Source organism: Cynara cardunculus (genome assembly GCF_001531365.2).
Source record: "Cynara cardunculus var. scolymus isolate 2C chromosome LG 3, CcrdV1, whole genome shotgun sequence".
Taxonomy (NCBI): Eukaryota; Viridiplantae; Streptophyta; class Magnoliopsida; order Asterales; family Asteraceae; genus Cynara; species Cynara cardunculus.
In genome coordinates this window covers 2,490,457-2,515,126 of record NC_037530.1, presented here as the reverse complement: position 1 = coordinate 2,515,126, position 24,670 = coordinate 2,490,457, and the positions used below count along the sequence as shown (strand labels likewise).

Genomic DNA, 24,670 nt, shown 5'->3' with positions numbered 1-24,670 from the left:
CAAGTAATCGGATATTGGATATTAGTTATGGATCGACACGTAAAATAATGTACTGGTAATATGATTATGTTGTTGATTCAACGATAAATATAACATATATATTTCAAATGCAATCATGTCCATTTATACAACCAATGCAACCTAATTAATTGAGATATTTATGATAATGATGAGAGTTCATTTATTATGATTTAAATATTTATGGAAGATGACTAGAGTTCATTAATTATGATCATTACTTTTTATTATGACACAATCAAAACTTTTATAAAATCACATATTCATCAAATTAAATGGACGGTTAATATTGAGTTGTATTGGTTGTACAAATGTAAAAGATTGCATAATAACTCATATATATATATATATATATATATTAAAATTATTGTTATTAGATATCGCAAATATAATGCCCCAACTCTAGCAAGAGGTTCAATAACTTCTAAATCAACTTACGTAGTGTAAGGGACCGTTTACCAAACGTTTACCAGAGTAAGCGCTTATTAAGTAACATTACCTTTCCGGATGAATTTGGTAAATACCAAGAATCTTATTCGGTAAGAGTAAAGACAAGTACCAAGGGTCTTACCCGGTAAGTAAGAGCGATGACTCTTACCACCGTTAGTGCTTACCGGATAAATTGTTGCATTCGATATCATTTTGGTGGATTAAAATCTTACCCGGTAAGTAAGCGATAACGTTGAATTTTGTCGGTAAACATTTATCCGGATAAACGTTTGGTAAACGACCCATAAGTTATTAATTAAGGAAAATTGCATTAAAAAATAACGTACTTTAACTTAATTCATATTTTGAATAATGTATTTTTAAACTTCTATTTTAATATCTAAAATGTAAAATTTTAAACATTTATGTTTACAAAAATTTGGTTATAAAGTCACATTTTTTTTTTACATTTGATGAGGTTTGAACTGTTAAATTTTTAGGAGACTAAAGACTCATATACTGCTAGATCAAAGGCTTTTTGGTTGTGTTTCTTATTTTTGGGGATTAATTTTAAGATTTTATAAATTTGTGTTAATCTTAAGAATTAGTATATTATATATTATTTTACATGATTTTTTTATTTAAAGTTTGGATTTAATGTGTTATTTAATATATATTTGTTTTATAACGTGTTATTTTCAAATATTCTTTCACAATGCAAGCATTTTTATGTGTTTGGGTCACAAAATATATAACTAAAAAGTTCATATTTTAAATGACAAATTGCATGAAAAAGTAACGTACTTTAACTTGATTCCTATTTTGGATAATGTACTTTTAAAACTTTCGTTTTGGTACATAAGAAGTAAATTTTTGACATTTAAGTACCCGGGTAATCGGTTAAAGCATAACCGGTTACCATGTTGATGTGGCGAGTATGTGGCATTCGGTTAATGCTTCAGCAAATAATACTGAGTTGGATACCACATCACTCGCCACATCAACATGGTAACCGATTAATGCTTCAACCGGTTACTTGGATACTTAAATGTTTAAAACTTTACATCTTAGATACCAAAATCAAAGTTTTGAAAGTATGTTATCCAAAAAAGGAATCAATTTAAAGTACATTGTTTTTTCATGCAATTTGCCATATTTTAAACCGCATATATATGAAACCTTATTGGATATGATATTTGTTCAATTATTGTTTTTTAATAACTCGGGGCTGTTTGATAGTTACTGAATGGTTTAGTGCAAAATGATTAAGTAGTCAGAATGATTAATATACTCTTATGATATAGTGCAAAATGAAATATAATTGTTTGGTAATTGTTTACAATGAAATTACAGAATTGAATGGTTAAGGGAAACCCGTTATACAAAATCATTCAGAGGGGTGTCGGGATCCGATTGCCTTTACCGTTTGTTGAGGGAGCAATTTACAAAGGACGGTTTTGTCAAGTTATCATATTCACCCAGTAAAATGAATAATACCTGATAAACACTTTCATGGATGAACCTATGTATGTCTAAGCGGGCTCCTGTACACCTGCTCAACTTGTTTTCGCAAGTAGAACTTTTTAAGATATGAAAGGTGTACCCTGTTAAATTTTAAGGGGTGTTCCGGGATATTAGAAAATATAAAGAACATCAACCAAAAAACCGAAAAAGTACCTTAAAATCAATTAAAAAAATGACCAAAAAACTTAAATATATTTAGAAATCAACAAAAAGAACTTTAAAAATCCATCAAAACGGGGGAATTCAGCTAAAAACACATGACTTTATAGACCTTTGATAAGGTGTCTTCACTTAACAAAAACCTTGATGCACACTTAGGGGTTACCTAAACATTTACCTGGTAAGCATTTACCGGTAAAATTCAACACTATGGTTTACTTACAGGGTAAGATTTGAGTCCACCAAAACGACATTGTATATAATAATTTACCCGGTAAACGCTAACCGTGGTAATAGTCGTCGCCATCACTTACCGGGTAAGACTATCGGTCTTCTTATCGGGTAAGATTCTTAGTCATTGAAATATTCATCCGTAAAATAATGTGACTTGGTAAACACTTACCTGGTAAGCATTTCGTAAACGGTTTCTTACCCAATAAACAAGGTGTAAGTTAAATATATTTTTATTAAAAATTCAATAATAATAAAAACTATGGCCATGAACACATGCAAGTAAAACTAGGGACACCATGAAAATAGGGTTGGAGGTTATGAGATCTCCGAGTGAAATCTTCAAAATCAGATCAACAAACCATCCGATTCCAACGCAAAAACCACATTAAAATGGTAAGATTTTTCAGTGATTCAATCACTTTATACACTCACACTCAATCTCAATCTCAGTGACATGGGAGACAATGCAGGCGGAACCCAATCGATGAAGGCGGCGGCCGACGCCATGTTAACCGTCGCCGAGAAAGCTCCTCTTACTTCCCATAGAAAAGTCCGATCTGATCTCGACACCAAGCTCCCTAAACCTTGTATGTTAATCGTTTCTTCAATTTTTGCACGATTTGGGATCAAATCTGTGGTTTAATTTTGCGATTCGAATGATTTGGGATCAAATTTGTGGCTTAATTTTGCGATTCGAATGATCTAGGGATCAAATTATGTGGTTTAATTTTGCGATTTTGGATGAAATCGTGTTGTTCAGATTTGGCTCGAGCGGTGGCTGCACCAGATACGGATAACGTGAATGGAACATGGGGCCACAAGCACCATAACATGTCGGTTCTTCAGCAGCATGTAGCCTTCTTTGATCAAGACGATAATGGCATCATCTATCCTTGGGAAAGCTTTAAAGGCAAGTTTTGGAGAAATTTATATAAATAGCCAGAACTGATAGATGATTTCATTTTTTAGTTATTTTATAACTGAAATTCACTTTTTGAAGAAATTAAACCATTCTATCTTATAATAAGTTGATAAGGACTTTTGTAGAAAAACACAAGTTGTTTCAAATAAGCAATCCCAAACACCCCCTTAGTCAATACTTACACAGAAGCATAAGGATTGATTTTCGACAAATAAATAAGAAAAGAATCCTTACATGTCGGACAGGACAAGACATAACAATACAAAAACTTGTCGTCCCATGTTTGATGCGACAGTGGTCTAGGACACGACGAGATCTAAGTGGGACAAAGGTACATTTTTTCTGTACCAGCAAAATAGGTGGAACAAAAAACCAGGAAGATGAAACTGGTAAATTATTAGACTACGTATATCAAACTAAAACCCTAAAACGTCTAGGAATTCTTTCACCCACAAGTCCAATCCTGTCCGCATACCAAACACGCCCCAAGAAACCGATGTGCCCTTGGCACAACTAGCTACACACTATATATGAACATATACACGAATGACGATTTAACCAATTGCAATGGCAATGACTTGATTAATAATACTATCGTTTATCAGGGTTTCGCGATCTCGGATTCAATATCTTCGGTTGTTTGTTCTTCACGGTGCTTGTTCACGGAGCTATGAGTTATGCCACTCTACCCGTAAGTCCAAGACTTTAAAAAAAGCATATAAGTCGTTTAGGCTTGATGGACACAACCTCTTTACCTCACGAGGTGGAGGAAATGTATGTGTATATTTTATCCTCCTTAGAATCTACTCCATGCGGGATTTGTTGGATTCGTTTGAGACTTGACGGAAACAACCTCTCTATCCTGTGGGATAGAGAAGAGGTCTGCATATATTTTACCATCCTTAGACCTTCCTCTGTGTAGGATTTACTGGGTTCGTTTTCTTCAGTACCAACGTTCTTAGAACTGAGGGCGTAAGCGTCTTTATATTATGCTTTCTTCTCATTATCGTCAAAGCAACATCGTTTGATCTGATTCTCTCGTCGTAGACTTGGTTGCCGTCGCCTTTCTTCCCAATTTACATAAAGAACATACACAAGGCCAAGCATGGAAGTGATTCCTCGACTTATGATACTGAAGGAAGGTGAGAAAAGCTCGTTTACTTTTTAATCGATCAAATTGACCGCTAACGAAGGCGTAATAAGCAAAAAGTAAAAAATGATGCCTTTTTTTGGCAGGTTTGTTCCGGCAAACCTCGAGAACATTTTCAGCAAATACGCTCACACCAAACCCGACAAGCTCAACTTCAAAGAGCTTTGGGATATGACCGATGGGTGTCGCAATGCCTTTGATTTCTTTGGCTGGTACTCACATTCGCTCCCTAAAACTCATTATCGTATCTTGTGACGAAGTATTTCGTCGCTAAAGTAGGAATCCGTCGCGTATGACGAAACATGGTTCTCAAAATTTCATTGCTTTTAAACGCGGCATAAATTATTTCCTTTAGTGTCATGTCTCAGTTGAGTACGTTACATTCGGTTATAATTTCCGCTTCTATTATGATGTCGGTAGAAAAACTTGATGACGGAATTTTCTGTCGCTAAAAGTTGGATTTTTTCACATCCGTCATTATTTTATGATGCATTTTGTCGCTTTTAAAGGGTCCTGCAAAATTTTCTCTTATAAAATCATCACGATGAACAAAAATGACGGATTTGAGAGAGATGTATTTCATAGGGTGCGTTTGATACGTGGGTTAAGACGAGAAGGGAATAACAAAAACTTGTTATCCCACGTTTAATTTTGATGCAACATTAGGTACAGTCCGGGAATGAGCAGGACAACCAAAATAGGTGGAACAAAAATTATGAAGATGGGATAAGGTTGAGTAAATTACTAAACTATCCATGTCAAATTATAATAACCATAAAACCTTTCACAATTCTTTCACCCACGTACCTCATTCGCACCAGTCCTGTTCAATCCAGTCCTATTAGGGTGCGTTTGGTACACTGGACATGATAAGACAGAACAAGACAGAACAAGACAAAGATCTCTGTCCCATGTTTGGCATAACTTTATGTGGAACAGAGTGAGTGGAACATGTCTGTTCCACCTCTACCCCATGGAACATGGTGAAATAAGGTGGAACATACTTATATTTTACCAATATAAATTCAGAATAAAACTTAATTCTCTCCTAAAACATCAAATAGGTCTCCTTTTTACATTTTATTCATTTTAAAAAAAAAAATTATTGTATTTTATGTTTCTTAAACTTTCATTTTATTGTCCTCAAAATATTTTTTTATACGATTTCTATATTTTAATTATTTATGTAATTTATTATATATTAATAATAAAAAATAATGTAGAAAAGAGATAAAAATAAAAATTGAAAACTCCATAAACTTTTTATTTGGCATCATTTTAATTGTTTTGACGAAACTTTCAAATGATATATTTTGTTATAAAAACTAATTATTTTATTATAATTTAATAAAGTACATAAATTAATTATAAACAACTCATTAGGGGTAAATTGGTCATTCTACTTGTTCTGTTTTGTCCAGTTTTATTTTACCAAACGTTGAACAGTTGTTTTATCTTGTCATGTCTTGTCTTGTCTTGTCTTGTCTGGACACCAAACACATCCTTAAGTATTATTTGCGTCCCAAACACACCTTTAGAAAACACTTTAATTTTAATGTTTTTGTTAACTTGTACTGTAGCGACAAAAGGAGGGTCGTAAAACTATTAGCGACTCGACTTTTAGGCGACGCTTTCTTGCCACAAATAAAAATGCAACATCTTTCGTCTTTTTAGTGATATCTTTGAGTCGCAAATGAAGCCTGTTTCGTAGTGTATATATGTTTCGTTTTAACTTTTATACGTATAGGATTTCGAGCAAGTTGGAATGGGGAGTTCTTTACATGCTCGCAAAGGATTCAGAAGGCTTTCTGTCGAAAGAATCGGTAAGACGGTGCTATGACGGAAGTTTATTCGAGCATTGCGCGAAGATGCAAAAGGGCGTTGTCGGTAAAACGACATGACTAAGCTTTCTAGTCGTTCTTTCCCTCGTTATGATCTTGTATTTAGCCAGCTTATTATGATTCAGATTTATTTATTCGATCTTACATCTTGTATCCGGGAGTTCCGTTAGTTCATTCTCGTATTCTATCCATAATAAACAATTTCTAGTCGTATTTGTAAGTTTTAGGATTACTTAGGGTCGTAAAACAACGATGAACCTTATCAACGTTAACGGGTAGTTTTATAGTTATGTTTCAAGTTAGTCGTGGATCGTCACCAAACACGAAATTTTGTTTAACGATCTTAATTATGTTTGAAAATACGTGGTTAGGGTCATCTCTGTATATCGTCTTATTATCGTTTCGGACATATACTTTGAATGTTTACAACTGTTTATACCCTTTAAAGACATACTAGAAGGGTACTCGTGCGATGCAGCAAGATAAATCTCGATTTTAATGTTTAGTGTTTAAACTGTCTCTATCGATAATAATGTTTTTATTTTTGAATGAATGTAAATTTGAAGATATCATAAAAATTTGAAAAAAAAAATAGTCGATATTAGTATCAAATTAACTATTTACTTCTTTAATTCAAAATTTTATTGTAAATTTAATTTAGATTTAATAAAAAATTTGTTTTTGATTTAATAATATTTTTTTATAAAGATAATAATTAAATATTCTGTTAGAACTCAATAATATCTTAATTATATTTTAGGTTTCTAAATTTAAAATGGATGTTTATCATGTATTTGATTATTTTTATCTGTCAATTAGTTACACGAATTTAAAAATGAAGCTTTAATAAGTTGTACTTATGCAAAATTACTTGTAATCTTGAATTTTAAGTAATATAAATCAATAAACAGTATTTTATGTATAAAAAATGGGTTTTAAAAGTTTTTATCAAATGCTTTATAATATAGTATAGATATGAATAATCGTAAGTGAGATCAAGAGAACATTCGAAAAAAAAAAAGAATCAAAGAACCATCCAAAATCGTTAGATTGAGATATTCCAATAGACGTGGTTATAACCAACTTTTAGAAGAAAAAAAATTAAAGATGCAAATTGCATGAAAAAATAACGTACTTTAACTTGATTCATCTTTTTGGTAACGTACTTCTAGAACTTTCATTTTGGTATCCAAATTTTTCTGAACAAGTTTCAGTCGTTTAAAAAAGCCAGCAAGACGTTCAAACCCTGTATCGTCTTCACCAATCTGCACCAAAGTTACGATATGTTCAATTTACGTTTTTAAATCTTCACCTTGTTTTTTCGAAAGCGGAACAGTTATCGTCAAACTCGTTGGAACGAACTAACCGTCGTGTTTTCTCGTGGAAGATCTAATGCAATAGCAAATGGCGGATAATAGAGCTAACGCAGCACCTACGCCCACAACGATTGCTACCGACTTTGCCGAACCACCTGCGACGTCGTTTTCTGTCAAAAGAAATCGAACAAAAGGCTCGAGAAGTTGTATATATATCTTATCGAGAAAATGTCTTTTGCGACAAGGGGTGTCGCTAAACCTCTAATTATGTCGATAAGTTGTATTTGCCGTAAATTACTTGTTTTCGGGTAGTTTGCACTCACAAAAGGTGCATAAATAGAAAGTGTTGCAAATAATTTCTGTTACATATTTTTTTGCGACGGTTTTTTTCATTTTTGTGACGGACAATGCGGCGATGCTTTTTTAATTTGGCATGCAATTTGTGAAGAAAATGATTAACGACGCCACATTCCGTTGCAAAAGACTTCTCTCGAAAGTTAAAAAGTTTTTAACATACGTATATGTGACGGTACCTCGAGAAGGATTCCTGTCACCCTCGTTAGATTCGTTATCACTAAAACTAACAAAGCAATTCTCCAAATAAATTTCCCCCGAATCGGATCCCCGACATTCATCCCGGGCCACTTGAAACGCGTTATTTACGCATTTGCCACACTCGCACCTTTCCAAACTACCCTCACATTGCCCCATCGCGTACACCCCCTCAAGCTTCGTCACACAATGCCCATCACGACTACTCATAACACACCCAACGATCGCCTCAAAAACCGCATTTAGAACTTCCTCCCAACTGTGGAATCGCGCTCTCCTCTGACCGCATTTCTTGTGTTGCAAGTAATCTTCTTGAAGGAATGTGGTGCTGACCAAAGCCCTACCATTGATCTTGCCACCCTCATGCACAAGATCAAGTTCGGGCTTGGGTTCAGGTTTAGGTTGCAAACTCAAGTAGCAACCTTTGAGCTGAACCCTAGCCAGAAAGTTCGAACCACATGATAATCTTGGGATGGCATTCAATATGCAAGTGTGACAATGGTCGTCGGTGAGATCCATTCGGCATTGAAACACGCCAGAGACCGAAAAAGTGTCGTCACCCATAACGGTTTCGTAAAACTTGGTTTCCGAGGATTTTTTGACAAGTTCTTGGAGGAGGGATGACACCAAATTCTGGGGAATGCGAGCTTCGTCTCGGCATTTCTTGTAAACGAAGTTGGTGTAGTGCGAAACAATATCGGAATCTGATGAAACAAAGATCAGTAACGCAAGGTTGAGGAGAACCGATGGCGTAAAATGGAGGATTTTACGTTGTTTCAACACCATCGGATCGACGGGATGCCAAGATCAAGATTTCAAGATTCAAGATCAAGATCAAGATCAAGATTTCAAGATTCAAGATCAAGATTTCAAGATTCAAGCTTGTTGCTTTTGCAAATTTTTGGTTTATGGGTAAGATACTGTTGGAGTTGATGGTTTTATGTGTGGGTTTTCCCACCCAACTCAAACTAATTGCTATTCTTTATATAACATTTTCAAATCTTATAAAATCTAAGTTAATTATTTCATATATGAATCAGACGAGTTCATATGTAAATAAGTTAAATAGTTCATTTGTGAATTACATGGATTCAGATATGAACATATAATTCATATGCACCTGTTTTGTCTCTTATTTGTAAAAGTTATAAAATTAGCTCTCTATCTTCCGCATAAGATGCGATGAATTATCCGGTGCTTCACAATTAAAAACGCAAATATATACTATATTATGAAGCATTTGACAAAAACTCTTAAAAACCATTTTTTATGCGTAAAATATTGTTTATTAATGCATATTACTTAAAACTCAAGATTACAAGTAGATTGTGCGTAAGTACAACTTATTAAAACTCCATATCTGAATTCATGTAACTAACTGCATATAAACATAATCAAATACAGGATAAACATCTCATTTTTAAATATAAAAAATCTAATATATAATTAGGATAATCATTAAATTCTAACAGAAGAATTAATTATTATCTTTATAAAATGTTATATTATCTATATCTATACTATATTATAAAGCATTTTACAAAAACTGTTAAAAACCACATTTTATACATGAAATACTCTTTATTGATGCATATTACTTAAAGCTCAAGAGTACAAGTAAATTGTGCGTAAATACAACTTATTAAAGCTTCATGTTTGAATTCGTGTAACTAACTGCAGATAACATAATCAAACAGAGGATAAACATTTCATTTTAAATATAAAAAATCTAAAATATAATTAAGATAATTATCGAGTTAATACTTAATTATTATCCTTATAAATATTATAATGTTAAACCAAAATAAATTACTTTATTATTAAACCTAAATTAAATTATGATAAAAAATTTAAATTAAAAAAATTACATAAAAAACGAGAATTTTTAAAAAAATTAATTTGATACTAATATCGATATATATATATATATATATATATATATATTTCCAGATTTTTACGAATAAAAACATTATCGCTTTCTCAAAATCACATAAAACCGTATTATATCGACAAAATAAACAAAATATTGTCTCGATGTATCTCGCTGCATTGTACTAGTATCCTTCTAATTTTAATGAAATGAAGGATAAGATCGGTTATCTATTTCTTAAATACTTATTACTTCTCAAATGAAATTAACATTTTTTAACAAACCATAACAAATAAAAACTTGATCTACTCTAAAAAAATGGAAAATTTTCAACCAATTAAATTTACGTTAAAAAGAAAAAGGAAAAGATGAAACCAATCGGGTTCCGATCTACGTTTCCCCTCTCCCGGAGCCACATTCCGGCACCACCTCCCACCGTCTCCGCCACCGATAATCCAATGGAATTTCGAAATGAAGATATTTTTATTTGAAAATTATTTCAATTCAAATAAAAAAATGCGTTGCAGAACGATCTATAAAACAATTGATACCGTTTCATTCCTCAACTAAATTAGGAGTGCTTCAACGGCGGCAATGTCGTCTCGACCACGATCAAAACGCCTCGAAATCACCCTCATTTCCGGCCACGACCTCCCACCAATCGCCAGAAATCTAACCACCTACGCCGTCGCCTGGCTCAAACCCGATCACAAATTAACCACCCAAGTTGATCACGGCGGCCACACTAACCCTAAATGGGATCATAAGTTCGTCTTCAATCTCGATCGGAGTTTCTCAATTTCCGACACCACCACCACCGTTACCTTCGAGATCTACAACGTCGGTTGGTTACGCGATTTTCTCGTAGGATCCGCTCAGGTTATCGTAAGCAATCTCGTGGAGAGAAGATCGAAGAATCATCGACCGGTTACCGTTCAATTGCGTAGGCCAACGGGTATTTTACAAGGGGTTTTGAACGTTGGGGTTAACCTAATCGATCGTTCGAATGATAACGTTGGTCGGAATGTTGTTTCTCGTGATCCGATCGGGAAGATCGGTGTATTGGAGAATGACGAGGATCGGAAGATGAACGATGAGAAGAAGCTTGAGAGATCGAGAAGCGAAAGGACGGCAAAGTTTGGGGATTTTTCGGTAGCGGATGAAGGTGGTGATGGTGACGGTGATCGACGGGTTTTGAGTCGTTCAATGAGTGGGTGTTCCGTGACGCAAATTGGGTCGGTTAATTCGATGATGCGGCCTTTGCCTTCGGAGGTGGTGGCAGCGTTGAAAAACGGGATGTATTCGACAGGAGGGGACGATATCGAGAGCTACGTTTTTAGTGCTGGGACGGTGGAGCGTGAGCCACGGAATGATAAGAAGGATCTAAATGCGATGGTGGCGAAGTGGCGGCATACGGTGATGAATGATAAAACTCCAGTGGTGGATAATCGGAGATTGATATCTTACGACCACGAGCAACGGAGGAAAAAAGGAGGACGAGGACGAGGAGGATTGTTTTCGTGTTTCGGGAACATTAAAGGAAAGGAATTTTCTTTCATATGTGGGAACAACGAACCCGCTAAGAGGAAGAAGAGAAAACCGAAGGCTTGAACCATGGTTCGAACCCTAGGGACAAATAAGTTACATTACGAAAACCACATGATCAGGTCGGGTGAGCCAGTTTTATCTCGATATGAACCGATCACCGAAACCAAAAACCAAAAACCGAGTGTCATAGTGCACGTTTTCGATGGCTAGAACATGTTTATGACGCGCTAGGCGTCATTAAATGGTCATGTAAAATGTTGGCAACCTTTTGTGACGAATGGTGTCGTGAAATATATTTTTGTACTTGTATTGTTCAACTTGGAGCCAAAAGGCATTTGATCTAGCGGTATCGTAGTCTTTGGCCTCCTAATAAGTCAAATGTTCAAACTTCACCAAATATGAGGAAAAAGTGAGTATATTTGTTGCATTTGCCGTATATAATATTATATCCTTAAAAAAAATCAGCCTAATGCATACGTTTCTTTTTTGTTATTATCTTATTATATTGTTGAAAGTTAAGATAATTTTTTTTTGTCTAACTATAGTATTTAATTTATTAATTAACATATATTTGTTTCACAACGTGTCTATTTCATATGTATTCGATTCACATTGTGGAATTTTTTTACGTGTATTTTTTATTTCACAGACACGTCAAAAAGTTTCACGTTATGATCCAAGTACATGTGAAACATATATACATGTTAATCAATATTTTAAATCCTAGTTTTAGATGGAAAAAATCATATAAAATAACACATGATGTACAAATTCTCAATATTATCACAATTTCATAAGTTTTCAAAAGAAGGTCCCAAAGTAATCCGACCAACCCGATAACCCATTGAAAGTTTTAGTGATTTCTCTAAAATTATTTGTATTTTTTTAAATTAATCTGGATATCTAACTTGCTATACGAGCCGACTAATCACAAAGCGACCACCTGCTTTATATGGGTAGTCCGGTTTCACCGCATTTGAACCTCCGTGGCCACAAGGGAATTTTTATTCCTCCTTGGATTTGAACCTATGACCTCCAGATATTTTTAACCTTTGGAGCTCAAGCTTAAACTAATCATGCACTACCCTTATGGTTTATATTTCTCTTTAATGAGGACATTACGAGAAAGTTATATGTAATACCTAAGTATTTGATAAACTTGTATATTCTTTTGAATGATTAATTGTATTTCAAGGAATGTTTTCTTTATTTTTATGTTCACAATATTGATTTTACTTTGTTTAAGAACAACCTGGCCAACCCGACCAACTCGAACGAGTTAGGTTGGGTTGCAGTTTTGTTTGGGTTGGGTTGAGTTGAAAATTTTCAAGCTGCCAACATTGGTTTGGGTTGTTCAAATGCCTTCAACCCCCAACCCATAAGCACACTTAACAACGTTGGGTTTGATGACTGATTTCTGACAATCATACTACTATGGATGAAGTTTATCCAGACAATATTTTTTTAATCTGAAGTTTGTTGGTAATATTGAAAGTTTCCGATATATTATCAATGACCAAGTTTATCAACAAGTTTACTATGTATTCTAGCAGTGTCAGTGGCCTTAGTGAGTCTCTTTTGACAAAATCGACTTAGAACTGCTAATCAACTAATACTGATATACGATGTCGCACACGATGTCGCACGTTATTGCATTTGGAAGGATGTTTTGAAGTCACGTATACAACAAAAAACTTGAAACATATGAAGAGTTCAATCGTAGAGGTATTACAAATATGGGAAGAGTATTTGACGATCAAACATGTCAAGACGCGTCAAAATATTAACGAGTTGAATGATACCATTGATTTAACGGTTTTCAAGTAAATTAGAACAGGTTTTGTGAAGTGATAATTAGGATAATCATTAGTTATAACAAAATATTTAATTTTTTTTGAAGTATATAATATTTATATATGACAAATGCAACAAATAAACTTAGACACCCCCTCCTCACCTATGGTGAGGTTTGAATCCCTAACCTCCTAGAAGGCCAAGGGCTATGACACCGCTAGGCCAAAGGCCCTTTGGTTTAATTATTATTTTTATAAAAATATATTATTAAACAATAAATAAGTTACTTCGTTACTAAATTTAAATTAAATTATAAATAAAATATTAAATTAAAGAAATTACACAAAAAACCATAACTTTAAATAGTAAACTTGATACTAATATAGATATATTTTTTCCCCAAAATTTTATGATATATTTAAATTTATATTTTATTCAAAAATATAAACATTATCGCTTTCTTAAAACTACTAAAAACTGTATTATATCGACATAGATAAATAATAAAACGGAACACTAATATTGAAATATATTTCGCTATATTGTGCGGGCACCCATATAATAATGTTTATAATACGTATGCTTTTGAAAAATTAAGAGTTTTTAGAAGGTACAACTTAAGTGTTTTATAATATAACTAGAAGGATACTCGCGCAATGCAGCTAGATACATATCGATTTTAATGATTTATTTTATTCTTTGTCTATGTAGATGTAATAATACAATTTTATGTATTTTTAATAAAGCAATAATGATTATATTTTTGAATAAAACATAAATTTAAATATATAAAAATTTGAAAAAAAATATATCAATGTTAATATCTAATCAACTATTTAAAAGTTCTCATTTTTTATGTAATTTCTTTAATTTATTTATTTTACTATAATTTAATTTAAGTTTAGTAACTAAATAGTTTATTTTTGGTTTAATAATATAACATTTATAAAAAATAATAATTAAGTATTCTTATAGAATTCAATGATTATCTTAATTATATTTAGATTTTTTATATTTAAAATAAGATGTTTATCTTGTATTTTATTATATATTTATCTGCAGTTAGTTACACAAATTCAGATATAAAGCTTTAATAAGTTGTACCTACGCACAATGTACTTGCAATCTTGAGTTTTAAGTAATATGCATTAGTAAACAGTACTTTACGTATAAAAAGTGGTTTTTAATAGTTTTTATCAAATGTTTTATAATATAGTATAGATAATATAAATTCAGATAATTTAGATTTTTTATCAAACATAGTTGTTAGAGTAAAGAATATAACACCTCCAAAATCTCTATTTTAATATAACTGTTGGAGTTGCTCTAAGATTTTAAAACTTGATCAGTTTATCTAGAAAAAGTGATATAAATTTCCAAAAACGTTTTAAGATTCTATTTTTATTATTAAAATCAAAAGATTTTCATGTGATTATCTATACTATATCATAAAGTATTTGACAAAAAAAAAATTAAAACTCATATCCATGAAGTATTGTTTATTGATGTATATTACTTAAAATTTAAAACTACAAGTAAATACAACTTATTAAATCTTCATTTTTGAGCTCGTGCAACTAAGGATCGGACACCCGGTTCTGTAGAGTGGCACTAATGGTGACTTATTTGTCAACTTTTCCACCATCACCCAAAGAAAACGAAATTTACATAATCAAATATGGGATAAACTTTAAATTTTAAATATAAAAATTTAAAAAATAATTAAGATAATAGATGAGTTATAATAAAATACTTAATTATGTTTATAAAAAATTATATTATTAATAAACTATTTCGTTACTAAATCTAACTTAAATTATATTAAAAAATTAATTACAAAAACTAAAATAAATCAATAAGTTATTACCGGTATAAACTGTTTATTCAAAAATTATAAATTAGAATGATTTAACTTTTTTAAAAATTCATTATTACCGGTATAAACTGTTTATTCAAACATTAAAAAATACTTATTATTAATATCATAACAAAATAAATCAATAAGTTATTTTAAACCCCTTAAAAGTGGTTTTCTTTTTCTTTATTTTTATGGATAAAGCAAATGAAACAGGCGAATCGAAGCCCATTGTATTGTATTGTATGCATACACGATAAATATATAAATCTTGAAAAAGAGATTTGCGTAAATATCGCCATCTTGACCGTCCATTTCATCCAACTCCACGATAATTTCATTATAATTATAATTATTTATAATAAATAAATAATTATTTATTGGATTAAATATTTCTTCCGAATTCAGGAGAAGAAACCGTCAGCTCCAATTCCCTTCACGCAAATCAAAAACCTTTCAATCACACTTCTTATAGGGTTCCTTGTTTTTCAATTTCTCCTCAATTTCACGTCAAACCCATTACTATCTTGAATCAATGAGCAAATCCCATATTTATCTTTGATAAATAAACACACAAAAAAGAAATTGGTAAATCAAGATCTTGTCTAATTGATGGTTTCCTTATTTAATTCATGGTTTCCATGGTTAATCTTGATTCCAATTGTATCTTGGCTGGACCAGTTTGCTTGTTAAAACTTATGAACTCTTTTAACCAAGAACTGAAATCTTGACCAAAACCCACCTCAATTTCCCCTTTTCAACTTGGGTTTTCTTCATATCAATCAAAGAGAATTGGGGGGTTTTTAATAATTTCACACACAGGTGTAAATATAGCAATTGGGTCCTCTTTTCTTGATTTTTCAAAAGGAATTAAAGATTCTGTTGTGTTGTCACTTAGGGTTTAAGGTATTATGATATCTTTTGATGCTTTTGTTTCTTGAAGTTTCTTGTTGATTTAGGGTTTCTTTTGTCCCTTTTCATGTTTGCATGTGATGTGTGTTTTCTGGGTTAGTTTCTGATCCAGATGTTCATACAAATTTAGGGATCTGACATGTTCCATGTTCATGAATCTGTAATTTTCTGCAATCTCTTGTTAGATATGGTTTTGTAACCCTAAATTGATTGTTGGGTAGAATTAGGGTTATGTTGGATCTGTTGGTTTTGATTTTGATCCAAATTTATTGAGCTTTTGAATTGATTATTGTGTTTGTTTTTTTGATTTTTAGAGTTAATTTGGATCTTGTTATAGCCATCTTCAACATCTGGGCGTGAGCTGCATTTTGTAAATTGTAAGTCCTTTGAACTTCAATCTGTATTTGTTATTTCAAGTTTATATGATTTGGGTTCGATTGCTTTGTAGCTTGGTTTGAATTGAATATGCGTTTATGTTATTGTGATTACGATCGGTCTTTGTGTTCTTGGGAGTTATGATTCATTAAGGTTTGAATAATTCTATTACTTTAACATGGCAAAGAGAACACAATTTTAATGGGATCGAAGAAGATTTAGCGGAAAAATGTCAACGATCGAGAGTGGTGTTAGTTGAATTGTCTTGGGAGATATTAAGTCAATAAATAAATTCAAGAAATCAAATACAAATTGATGGTATGAGTTTCTTTATGTTTGTAGTCGTGTTTGTAAGGAGTCCGGCCGTGTCGGAGGGTGTTCAAATGTGAGATATGGAACAGGGCCTCCAAATGTTTGGGGTACAAATATATACATATATATATATATATATACATATATATATATATATATAGGGGTGGGTTCAGTTGCAAACAGATTTTCGGTTGTGAACTGGGGGACAAAGGAGAGCACAACATGTGTCCCCGGTGTCCACTGTCCACATTCAGCATGAATAAACGTTCATGATGAATGACACAACATTCGGCTTCATCATGAATAGTTCATTAACGATCACCTTCATTATTTATACTGAATGTGGATATGGGGAACACGTGTTGCGCTCTCCTTTCTCCCCTATTCACAACCGAAAATCAGTTTGCAAATGAAAATCGGTCAGAGTTGCCGGTCATCAACCTTTTGCGCAGATATAATAATATATGATGTGAATTTTTTTATATTATTTTATTTATTACTCGTCTAGTCGACCTTTAGTCTTAGTACAGGTGTAACAGGCCGTCCAACAAGATTGGAAACGCGAGCTATTTACATTCGAATCTTGCCGGTTTTAGAAAATTGATTTAATTGTTTCTATTTGATGTTTGCTTCCTCTTGTAATGAAATTACCTATTAAATCAAGAAACCATCTTTGGGATTTCTAAAACGAATTCGAAAAAATGTCGTTTTTGGTCAACCGATTTGCATATTTGATGATCGTTTTGCATTTCTTGTTTCATTATCAGAGAATCTTGAATCATCTAAAGAATAAATTTTCACGAATGGGGACGGAACTCATAAGGCGTCATGTCAAAGAAGAGAGCATCGACATTCCCTCAATTCCACCGGGTTTCGAGTCTTTTGCGATAAAGAGTGAAAATGACAGTCGGCTCGCATCCGGTTCTTCGGTCTCCACAAGTGCTTCTGCACTGAAAACAACAGAGGGTGAAAAGTTAAAGAGGTCTCTTAGGCGTAGATCAGGGATAAACTACGGTCGATTTGATTGCAGTTCCGAAGATGATTACGATTCTATTCCATTGAATCAAATTGTAATTCCTTAAACTTGATTCATGTTTCTCTTTTTCGGGTTTTCTCTGTTCTTTGAATATTTGACAGACACAATATTGCTGGTGCAGAGTCAAACTTCAAGATCTCGGCTCCCTAATGGGGTTATCCGTGGCTGCGAAAAGTGTACCAATTGCCAAAAGGTTAAATTGATGCTCGTTAATGTGTTCTTTTTGTTTGAACGCGTGCTAAAGTTCAAAACTTTTTGCCTTCAGGTCACTGCAAAATGGCATCCGGAAGAAGCCCGGGTGCCGAATCTTCCAGAAGCTCCCGTATTTTACCCAACCGAAGAGGTCTGTTAACTCTTTCTTTGGTTCGTTATCTACTCTTTGCCAAGTTAGATTAGTAAACGGATTTCGTCTGTTTCCAGGAGTTTGAGAATACTTTAGAGTACATCGAGAGCATACGTGAAAAAGCTGCAGCATATGGCATATGTCGGATCATACCACCTTCTTCGTGGAAACCTCCATGCCCTCTTAAAGAGAAAAACATATGGGAAAGTTGTACGTTTGCTACTCGTGTCCAGAGGGTTGACAAACTTCAGAATCGGGATTCGTTGAGAAAAATGTGTAGGTCAAATCTCCACAAAAAGAAAAGGAGAAGATGCACGAAAGCAGGGGTTGATCACGAGACTCAGGGGTCGATTCCAGCTGAACCGATGGTTCAAGAAGCTGATTTTGGTTTCGAACCTGGTCCAAGGTTCACTCTCGACGAATTCAAGAAATACGCAGATGATTTCATGGCTCAGTATTTTAGGAAAAACGAGGATAGCTCTGTACTTCAAGATCGGTGGGAGCCCTCGATAGAAAACATAGAGGGTGAATATTGGCGTATGGTTGAGAAACCCACCGAAGAAATCGAGGTATTACTCGGAACAACTTAAAAAACAACGAGCATCTGCATTTTAGGGTTTAAGTTGTTCCATTCTATGGTATTCTCGTCGTGCTTTTTTTTTAATTGTTGAATTATTTGATTTGTGGCAATGTAGGTGCTGTATGGTGCCGATCTTGAAACGGGAACTTTTGGTAGCGGGTTTCCGAATACGGCTTCTCAAGTTGCGGGTGCGGATGAAAAGTATGTTAGATCCGGTTGGAACTTGAATAACTTCCCCAAGCTTCTCGGGTCGGTGCTCGCTTATGAAAGTAGTGATATATCGGGTGTTTTGGTCCCGTGGTTGTATATCGGAATGTGCTTTTCATCGTTTTGTTGGGTAAGTGAAAGAAAATACTTCATTTGTGTTTGGAGTCTCGTAGTCCACGTGTCTCGAAATGATTCCGTAGGTTCACTTTGCACATAAAGGCTTAAATTGTCATTTAGTTAATTAAAGACTGTAATATTACACATTTCTAAAACCGGTTGATTTCTCGACTCATTTTCGTCCTGCACTCTTTTCTGAAATGCAGCATGTTGAAGACCATCATTTATATTCGGTGAATTACATGCATTGGGGTGCTCCAAAGATGTGGTACGGTGTACCGGGAAAAGATGCCGTTAAATTAGAGGCGGCTATGAGAAAACATTTGCCGGATCTTTTTGCCGAGCAACCCGATTTGCTTCATAAGCTGGTGAGTCGTCTTTCGAATCTACATTATGAACGAAAAGCTTTCAGCATATATCTAAAGATTCAATAAATCATATACCCCCGTCATGTTACCAAAATGTCGTTCAATAAACATTTTGTGAAAATTTATAATGTTTAGTGAAAATTCAGGTGACACAACTTTCTCCATCGATACTAACATCCGAAGGAGTTCCTATTTATCGATGCATCCAGAATTCGGGAGAATTTGTGTTGACGTTTCCCCGATCATATCATTCGGGGTTCAACTGTGGCTTCAATTGTGCAGAGGCTGTGAATGTGGCTCCGGTTGACTGGTTTCCTCATGGGCATAATGCGATCGAGCTATACCGTGAGCAGGGCCGGAAGACGTCAATTTCTCATGATAAACTGTTACTCGGGGCTGCGAGAGAAGCCGTGAAAGCTCAGTGGGAAATCAATTTACTACGAAAGAATACGCCTGATAATTTAAGATGGAAAGTTGTTTGCGGGAAGGATGGGATCCTATCGAAAGCATTTAAGGTAACCGTCTCTCTCATACGTATACATATATATAGTCGTGTTGAGAACAGTAACTAAATAAGAGAACATGATGATGGCCAAATTACATTTCTTAGCGGTTTTTCTTATGTATAGGAACGGGTAGAGATCGAGCGTGTAAGGCGAGATTTTCTTTGCAAGACTTCTCGGGCGATGAAGATGGAAGCCACTTTCGATGCTACTAACGAGAGAGAATGCAGCGTATGCTATTTCGACCTGCATCTCTCGGCTGCAGGTTGTCAACGATGTTCACCCACCAAGTATTCGTGCTTGAATCACGTAAAGCAGTTTTGCTCGTGTCCATTGAGCTCGAAGTTTTTTCTCTTCCGTTATGAGTTGACTGATTTAGCAATTCTGGTCGAAGCTTTAGAAGGCAAACTAAGCGCAATTTACAGATGGGCAAAACTCGATCTCGGACTCGCCTTAACTGACCACGTGTCCAAAGATCGCTCACGATCCTTAGAGTCGGCACCCAAAGAGCAAAACAGAATCCAAGATTTCTTGAACCCGGCTAACGTTTTGCGAAAAGACGAAACCTTGAAATCCGGTTATCGTTGCAAGAAGGAATTTTCGGCAAACAAACGTTCATGTGGCGGAAACGATGACGTTATAACCCTTAGCAATGATGAAGGCGAGGATTCATCCACAAAGGATGTTTCTTGCAAGATCGACGAACCTGTCGTGGCTGACGTCAATATCGCATCAGGTTCTGTTTTTCCTGCTCTTGGGTCCCTCCAAAAATCCGTTTCTTGCCATCGAGTTCCATTGGAACGTACGGATGCTTCCGAGATGTCTCGTGATCACTCGAGCATAAAAGAGACCGATGGTTTAAAAGATAATGTAGAAATTGCGTCTCCCGCCCGAAATAATCTCGAAAGATGCCATCGCCATAAGGGTCCTCGTATCGCTAAGGTCGTTCGAAGGTTAAATTGCAAAGTTGAGCTTCTAGAATTTGGAGTACCGCAATCCGGAAAGTTATGGTGCGATAACCGTGCCATTTACCCGAAAGGTAAGTTCCCCTTTGATTTGGATTTGAGTGCACGGAAATTATCGAAGAAAATGTGATAAACGTTCGATTTGTGCAGGATTCCGAAGTAGGGTCAAGTACACAAGCATTTTCGATCCCACAAATACATGCTACTACATTTCGGAAATCGTGGATGCGGGATCGGATAGACCTTTATTTATGGTATTGAGAATCGTTTTCTCTTTTCAATCTCGCTGCAATATGCAAATTCTGATATCGTTGTAGTTTAAGCTCGCTTACTAAGCCCTAACCCCGAAACCCTAAACTGAAACAGGTTTCCTCGGAGAATTGTCCGAGTGAAGTATTTATTAACTTATCAGCTGCGAAATGCTGGGAAATGGTGAGGGAGAGAATAAACCTTGAGATCTCGAACCGACGTAAGCTGGGAAGATTAAAGCTTCCACCTTTGCAACCTCCGGGAAGTCTCGATGGCATGGAAATGTTCGGTTTCTCCTCACCGTTCATCTTGCAGGTAATCTTGGACGTGCGGTTTATCGTTTTTACTATTCCTTTAAAGTGTGTTTGGGACGTAGACGGGACGGGACGGGAAGTCGGCGGGTGAGAGCATCTTCCACAATAGATTCTCTATAATTTCCTTAAAATCGAGAACCAAAAGTTAATATCTCTAAAAATTACACTCTTAAGGGGTCGTTTACCAAACGCTTACTCGGGTAAGCGCTTACCAAGTCATATTACCTCATCGGATGAATATGGTAAGGACCAATAATCTAACCTGGTAAGAGCGAGACAAGGACCAAGAGTCTTACGTGGTAAGTGAGGGCGACGACTGTTACCATGGTAAGCACTTACCGGATAAATTGTTGCGTATTAACGAATTGTTATAATGTCGTTTTCAGGGCATTCAATCGTTAGATAGGCACGGTGTGTGCAAGGAGTATTGGAAATCACGGCCATTCCATACTCAATCTCGTGACATGTGTCGGGATTCGTCCATAGATACGCAAGATCCGAACAATCAAGATGCCGGCCAAAACAGTTTGGCCATAGGAGCCGATACCATCATATCTAGCATGCTCAAGAAAGCAAATTTAGATGAACTAAACATGTTAATGAGCGTATTGACGAATAATGATTCAACGTGTTATCAGAGCAGGGTAACGAGTGTTCTCAAAGAAGAGATCGCAAGACGACGAAGTTGATGTTAACGTTTTCGGATTTTGTAAATGTTTCGGTTTTGGTTAGGTTAGTGGTAGAGTTAGTAAAGCACCACATATTTTAGATAAATTAGTAGGATACTCACGTAATGCAGCGGGATATATCTTTATTTTAATGTTCCGTTTTATTTTTTTTGTCTCTATCGATTTTATGTGGTTTTAGAAAACGGTAATGTTTTTATTTTTGAATTAAATATAAATTTAAAGATATCATAAAATTCTGAAAAATATATGTCGATATTAGTATCAAATTAACTATTTAAAAGTACTATTTTTTTGTGTAATTTCTCTAATTCAATTTTTTTATTATAATTTAGTTTAAGTTTAATAACGAAACAATCTATTTTTGGTTTAATCATATAATTTTTTATAAAGATAATAATTCAATATTATGTAAGAATTCAATCATTATCTTAATTATATTTTAGATTTTTTTATATTTAAAATGATGTTTATCATGTATTTGATTATATTTATTTGCAGTTAGTTATACGAATTCAAACATAAAACTTTAATAAATTGCACTTATACACAATCTACTTGTAATCTCGAATTTATGTAATATACATTGATAAACAGTATTTTTATACATAAAAAATGATTTTTAAATTTTTTTATTTAGTATTCTATAATATAGTATAGATGATTTTGATGTGGATATGAGAAATATTTAGAAATAATAAAAGATTATTTTAGAATAAACAAACAATTACCTCATTTTTACTAAAATAAAATATTTTAAATTTAGAACTAAACAAATAATACAAAAATAAACATTTTTTTTAATTTAATATGTCATCCGTCTTGTTTTTAACATAATATGTGAACCAACTTTAGATTATTTATATGGGTTTACATATGCATCTTTAAATGAATTTTTTTTTTTAATTTTGTTTCAATGATTCACATATGAACCTTCTCAGGTATTTGAACCTCCCATCAAGGAGTATTATTGTCTAAAAATTAAATTTACCTTATCAGATATAGCTTCTAATATATCAAAAAATACTCTTCAACGTAGTCTAAAGAGATTATGCATGAGTTATGATGTTTGTTTGTAACAGACAAATTAAAATCAGATCAAACCGAGCTAGTAAATTCCTCTTGAAAGTAAGGTCATGTTCCTTTCTTTTTCCACCAATCACATAAAGCCACATCATCAATTTATTAAACATGAAGAATACAAAGATAAATTAAACAAATTTATGTTAAATAGAATAATGGCCGGTAGACCAAAGGATTTCAACACAACAGGTTTTTTTGGAACTCCTTGGAATTCCAATATTTAGAACTGATAATACCAAATGAAAAAGTTCAATATAAAATTCATTGGATGTATGTACACATTAACAAACCAAAATATGTCAACTCTGTTTTATTTGTCCCCGAAATAATCAAGGAATGTGTCAATATTACGTTTTTAGTTATAGCGTTAATTAAGAATCAGGGTATTATATACTACGTATAACTAGGGTACAACGATCAACAACAGTTAGAAACGTTTTTCATATTACTTCCGCCCAACTTTAGCCTATCGAAAAGTAACATTTATTCTCCTGAGTTTTACCTTTCAATCGCGAGGTTTCTATCGTGCTCCAAATCTCATACTCTAGCTCCCATAAAAGGCTGCAAAACATAAGCAAATAAAGACCAACGTTCGGGTATGAGAAGATGTATACAAACATGTCCTCGCTAATAGAAATTTGAATGTTTAAACTTGTGGGTTTTGTTTGAAATCTTTTTAATCTATTTGAATGTTCTGTTTTATTCATCGACCTGTATTTCCTTAGTTCCGTAAAATGTTCATTAATATGTATCTTCATCTTGAATTTGTGTTTGAATTTGAATTTACATGTATATTCGAAGAATGAGATCAGGGTTTTGAATTGAGAAAGATCAAATAGACTAAAGTTGCGCGGAGGTAAGATGAAAAACGTTTCTAACCGTTGTTGATTGTTGTACCCTAGTTATACGTAGTATGTAATACCCCGGTTGTTAATTAACCCTATAACTAAAAACGTATTATTGACACATTCCTTGATAATTTCGGGGACAAATAAAACGGAGTTGGTGTATTTTGGTTTGTTAGTGTGTACATACATCCAATGAATCTTATATTGAGTTTTTTCATATGGTATTATATGGTTTATAAATCTCGTAATTACAAGGAGTTCAAAACAATTTGTTATCCGAGATCCTCTGTTCCCTCCTTGTCCCACCCGTCATTATTTTTATTTAACGTAAATTTGTTTACTTTATCTTTGTATTTTCCATGCTTAATAAAGTGATGATGTGGCTTTATGCGATTGGTGGAAAAGAAAAGGAACATGACCTTACTTTCAAGAGGGATTGACCAGTTCGGTTTTTTAATATTTTAGTCTTCAATACAAACAACCACTATAACACATGCATAATCTTGTTAGACTAAGCTAAGTAGTATTTTTGATATATCGAATGCTTTTTATTAAGATTT

General features: G+C 33.9%; 4 protein-coding genes across 4 annotated transcripts; 3 read left to right on the top strand and 1 right to left on the bottom strand.

Moving 5' to 3' along the window:
• The first annotated feature begins 2,739 nt into the window (after nucleotides 1-2,739).
• LOC112510110 (probable peroxygenase 3) lies at nucleotides 2,740-6,487 on the top strand. The gene is made up of 7 exons (XM_025115411.1): nucleotides 2,740-2,757; nucleotides 2,815-2,951; nucleotides 3,125-3,274; nucleotides 3,892-3,977; nucleotides 4,334-4,428; nucleotides 4,523-4,648; nucleotides 6,184-6,487. Exons 2-7 carry the CDS (start codon nucleotides 2,819-2,821, stop codon nucleotides 6,335-6,337), a joined length of 744 nt encoding a protein of 247 aa, XP_024971179.1. The 5' UTR covers nucleotides 2,740-2,757; nucleotides 2,815-2,818; the 3' UTR covers nucleotides 6,338-6,487.
• A 1,047-nt stretch (nucleotides 6,488-7,534) lies between these two features.
• Nucleotides 7,535-8,931, bottom strand: LOC112508591 (cysteine-rich repeat secretory protein 3-like). Its single transcript, XM_025113259.1, has 3 exons — nucleotides 8,148-8,931; nucleotides 7,644-7,763; nucleotides 7,535-7,542 (listed from the first exon to the last, which is right to left on the bottom strand). Exons 1-3 carry the CDS (start codon nucleotides 8,929-8,931, stop codon nucleotides 7,535-7,537), a joined length of 912 nt encoding a protein of 303 aa, XP_024969027.1.
• Nucleotides 8,932-10,609: 1,678 nt separating this feature from the next.
• On the top strand, nucleotides 10,610-11,626 carry LOC112508589. The gene has a single exon (XM_025113258.1). It carries the CDS (start codon nucleotides 10,610-10,612, stop codon nucleotides 11,624-11,626), a length of 1,017 nt encoding a protein of 338 aa, XP_024969026.1.
• Nucleotides 11,627-16,246: 4,620 nt separating this feature from the next.
• LOC112509270 (putative lysine-specific demethylase JMJ16) lies at nucleotides 16,247-22,284 on the top strand. The gene is made up of 12 exons (XM_025114133.1): nucleotides 16,247-16,501; nucleotides 17,579-17,881; nucleotides 17,969-18,040; nucleotides 18,113-18,190; nucleotides 18,268-18,759; nucleotides 18,886-19,107; nucleotides 19,301-19,462; nucleotides 19,609-19,977; nucleotides 20,092-21,004; nucleotides 21,081-21,184; nucleotides 21,297-21,494; nucleotides 21,880-22,284. Exons 2-12 carry the CDS (start codon nucleotides 17,615-17,617, stop codon nucleotides 22,180-22,182), a joined length of 3,180 nt encoding a protein of 1,059 aa, XP_024969901.1. The 5' UTR covers nucleotides 16,247-16,501; nucleotides 17,579-17,614; the 3' UTR covers nucleotides 22,183-22,284.
• Nucleotides 22,285-24,670: the final 2,386 nt, after the last annotated feature.

Coding starts and splice junctions, on each gene's coding strand:
- LOC112510110 (XM_025115411.1), top strand. CDS start 2,819: ATGGGAGACAATGCAGGCGGAACCCAATCGATGAAGGCGGCGGCCGAC. Junction 3,978..4,333: donor TGAGTTATGCCACTCTACCC/GTAAGTCCAAGA, acceptor CTCTCGTCGTAG/ACTTGGTTGCCGTCGCCTTT. Junction 4,429..4,522: donor ACTTATGATACTGAAGGAAG/GTGAGAAAAGCT, acceptor TTTTTTTGGCAG/GTTTGTTCCGGCAAACCTCG.
- LOC112508591 (XM_025113259.1), bottom strand. CDS start 8,931: ATGGTGTTGAAACAACGTAAAATCCTCCATTTTACGCCATCGGTTCTC. Junction 7,764..8,147: donor TGATAACGAATCTAACGAGG/GTGACAGGAATC, acceptor TTCTTTTGACAG/AAAACGACGTCGCAGGTGGT.
- LOC112508589 (XM_025113258.1), top strand. CDS start 10,610: ATGTCGTCTCGACCACGATCAAAACGCCTCGAAATCACCCTCATTTCC.
- LOC112509270 (XM_025114133.1), top strand. CDS start 17,615: ATGGGGACGGAACTCATAAGGCGTCATGTCAAAGAAGAGAGCATCGAC. Junction 18,191..18,267: donor TATTTTACCCAACCGAAGAG/GTCTGTTAACTC, acceptor GTCTGTTTCCAG/GAGTTTGAGAATACTTTAGA. Junction 19,108..19,300: donor GCTTTTCATCGTTTTGTTGG/GTAAGTGAAAGA, acceptor TCTGAAATGCAG/CATGTTGAAGACCATCATTT.